The 3,935-nt window shown below is 32.0% G+C and overlaps 1 protein-coding gene across 1 annotated transcript; it reads left to right on the forward strand.

Moving 5' to 3' along the window:
- The first annotated feature begins 586 nt into the window (after positions 1-586).
- LOC107895432 (probable leucine-rich repeat receptor-like protein kinase At1g35710) lies at positions 587-2,380 on the forward strand. Its single transcript, XM_016820715.1, has one exon. It carries the CDS (start codon positions 587-589, stop codon positions 2,378-2,380), a length of 1,794 nt encoding a protein of 597 aa, XP_016676204.1.
- The last annotated feature ends 1,555 nt before the right edge of the window (positions 2,381-3,935 follow it).

Raw genomic sequence — 3,935 nt, forward strand, 5'->3', positions numbered from 1 at the left:
TGACCAAATTAACAAAAAAAAAAGTTTTTTGGATGATCGAAATAGGAATGACCTAATTTTAAAGTGGCTATAAGGATAATTTACTCCATTTTTAATTGATAATAAAAAATTTCAATTCAAATTTAAATTTAAAATATAAAAAATGAAATTTATTTTTTGATTAAACAAATAAATGTAAGCTTAAAATCAATAAAAAAGCACTTTCCCTTTAAAAAAACATATTTAATTAAAATTTAAAATATAATTAAATTGAAAATAAACATAAAAAAAATCAAATTTATTTTTATTAGGTAATCAAGTAATTGTATTATTGGAACTCCAGTAAATTGACTTTATCGCCTATCCCCGACGGTAGAATTTGTAAGGCACAGGCTTGACTTAAGTCTGTCCAAACAGCAGGTCTTGAACAATATAATTAATACAGATTGTGAAAGATCCCTTCATGTCATATCTACAACTTGCAATTTTTTCCACTTGATGTCGAAGCTTCATGGTGATTGAAACAGCACCAATCTTCTGTTATAAATAACCAAAGCCTTTTATTACAATTAACCACACAAGCTCCTTAATTTCAACTATCAATACCATGGCTTCTTTCTTAGTACCATTCAAACTCATCTTCTTCCTCATCTTTGTATTTTTCCATGCTTTCTCTTCGTCATCCTCCATAACTTCCATGGAAGCTGAAACTCTTTTAAAATGGAAAGCTAGCCTCGACAACACCACACAAACTTTTCTCTCTTCTTTGTGGGTCGGAAGTAGCCATTGCAATTGGGTTGGAATCACTTGCAACAATGCCGGAAGCGTCACCAATCTAAGCCTTGCAGAGTATGATTTGAGATTGAGAGGTACACTTCACCATCTCAATTTCCTTTCCTTGCCTAACTTGATTAGGCTTCACCTTCGAAACAACTCATTGTATGGGCCCATTCCTTCGCACATTGGAAACCTTTCCAAACTCATCTTCCTTGACTTGTCATACAATAACTTCTCAGGACATATCCCATCTGAAATTTGCTTGTTGAGAAGTCTTCAATTGATCTCCTTAATAGCAAATAAGATTAGTGGTCCCATTCCACAAGAAATAGGAAATCTGAGTACAATTTCTAATATCTATTTCTATGGTAACTATCTAAGTGGTCCAATCCCTGCCTCTATAGGAAGATTGCATAATTTATACAGGCTTGACCTTAACAGCAACCGACTCAATGGTTTTATACCTAAACAAGTTGGAACGTTGAGGTCACTTTATATGTTGGACTTGTCAGGAAACAGCTTAACTGGTCCTATACCGGCATCTATAGGAAACTTAAGTAACTTGGTGTATCTTTTCTTGTATGGAAATCATCTTTCTGGTTCTATTCCCAATGAAATTGGAGGGCTTAAATCACTTTTCATGATCCAGTTCTCGAAAAATAATCTCGGTGGCGTCATCCCTAATTCCATAGGAAACTTGACCAAGTTATTTAGTGTCATGCTTGATACAAATGCCATTTCTGGTTCAATACCTCGCGAGATAGGAATGCTTAAATCTCTCAACTTTTTGCTTTTGGCTGATAACTCAATCTCTAGTCCAATCCCTACTTCCATAGGAAACTTGACCAACTTAACTACTCTTAGCCTTTCTCAGAATATGTTTTTTGGATTGATACCTAAAGAGGTAGGGATGCTTAAATCTCTCAGTCAATTGGATCTGTCTAATAACACATTCTCTGGACAAATCCCTACTTCCATAGGAAACTTGAGCAGCTTATCAGAAGTTTTCCTTGGTGAAAATAGTTTGTCAGGCCCCATTCCTCCAATATACAATAATCTTACTAATCTCCAATTATCAAACAACCATCTCACTGGTACATTACCAGAAAATTTATGCCTCGGTGGAGTACTCACTCGACTTGCAGTGATCAACAACAATTTGTCAGGTCCTATCCCATCAAGTTTGAGAAACTGCAAAAGCTTAATCAGAGTTAGGGTGGATGGAAACCGTTTGACTGGAAATATATCAGAAGTTTTTGGTATATATCCACATTTGAATTATGCTTCGTTAAGCGATAACAATTTTTATGGCGAACTTTCTCCAAATTGGGGGAAATGTCATAATCTAACAAGCCTACGTCTCTCCAACAATAACATTTCTGGAAAGATTCCATTCGAATTGGGACATGCAACCCAGCTACAAGAACTTGATCTTTCTTCCAATCATCTAGTCGATGAGATTCCCATGGAACTGGGAGCATTGAAAATGATGACCCGTCTTTTGCTAAGTGGTAACCAATTTTCAGGCAAAATTCCATCAGAGATTGGACTTCTATCAAATCTAGAACAACTTAACTTGGCTTCAAACAATTTAAGAGGGCCTATTCCTGATGATCTTGGATAAACAATCTGTTTATTTAAAAAGAAAATTAAAGCTTTTGTTAACTTTTTTGGATAAATATATACGGAGTTATCTGAACTTTGATAATTTGTATTTATTTAGTATTTAAATTTTTTTTTGGACATAGCTAATATCTAAACTCAGAAATCATAAGTTTGATATTTTGATGCCTAACTAATACTACTTGATTTTGGGTTGACAACCAATAGAATGTTACCATGTGTCCTAAAATTAACAAAAAAATATTTATTTCAAAATTTAAAAGAAATAAGAATTTTTTTTATTTTACATGCATAATGAACCTGGACAAATGGTTGTCTAGAATCATTTAAATGTGGACAACAGTTTGTCTAGATTCATTTTAAAATTTTTAGTAATTTATATTTTTTTATAATTTGAAAAGTAAAATATATATTTAAAAATAAACTCTTTTTTATAATTTTTTTTATTTTTAGAATTTCTCTTGAATTTTAGGAATTTTTTTATTTCAAGTGCACAATGAATCCAGAATTATATTTTAAATATGCAACTTATTTATTTTAAAAAAAAATACTATTCTTTTCAATTAGAAAAATATAAAATTATTAGAGAAACATACATTTGGAATGAATCTGGACAAACTATTATCCAAATTCAATTGTATAAAGATAATCATTTATCTAAATTCATTGTACACTTGAAATAAAAAATACCAACATTCAGGAAAATTTCTAAAAATATACAAAAATTTTAAAAAAATTATAAAATACATTTAAAAAAAATTATATTGTTATTTTTGAAATTATAAAAATATAAAATTACTAAAAAAATAAGAATAAAACTGTAAAAATTATTATACAAATTCAACTTAATCTGAACGACCATTTACTCGGTTCTAATGAAGAAAGGATCCAAACCATGCCAACAAGAGAAGGCCCAAGTAAATCCCATTGTGTCTGAAAATATTGAGCATTTAATCCATCTATTCCCAAAGCTTTCAAGGGTGTCATATCAAACAAGGCTCGCCGCATTTCATCAAAAGAAGCATCAATGGATAGCAAATCAAGATTGAACTGGTCAATCGAAGGAAATTTTTCATGAATAGGAAAATTACTTGGGACTATAGCCTTCGTATAATAGAAAATTTTGAAGAAGGAAATCATCAGTCATTTAGATAGTCCTCCTCATAACACCAATCATTATTAATCCTCAAAGCTTGAATCCGATTTTGACTACGATGAGCCCACGTATGACTATGGAAGTATTTGGTATTTCTGTCCCCATTTAAAAGCCACATTAGCTCACTTCCTCTAGTTCAATCATCAATCTCCCTTCTAGGGCAGTAAGGCGTCATGATTCTTCGCTTCCTAGCTGTTATACTCCCAAATGTCTCCCTATTCCAATCTTCCATCACATTTGTAAAGTGATTAATTGTATCCGAAAATGATTCTAATGACAACCATTCACTTTTGATAAGGCCCTTAAAGGAGTTATGAGTTAGCCAAACAGAGAAAAATTTGAACAGCCTTTCTCCCCTCTATTGAAAATGATTACCCAGATTTTAATCAAGAGCAACCTA

This window comes from Gossypium hirsutum, chromosome A10 (assembly GCF_007990345.1).
Source record: "Gossypium hirsutum isolate 1008001.06 chromosome A10, Gossypium_hirsutum_v2.1, whole genome shotgun sequence".
NCBI lineage: Eukaryota > Viridiplantae > Streptophyta > Magnoliopsida > Malvales > Malvaceae > Gossypium > Gossypium hirsutum.

Bases quoted from the DNA above. Each gene is read 5' to 3' on its own strand.
- LOC107895432 (XM_016820715.1), top strand. From the start codon at position 587: ATGGCTTCTTTCTTAGTACCATTCAAACTCATCTTCTTCCTCATCTTT.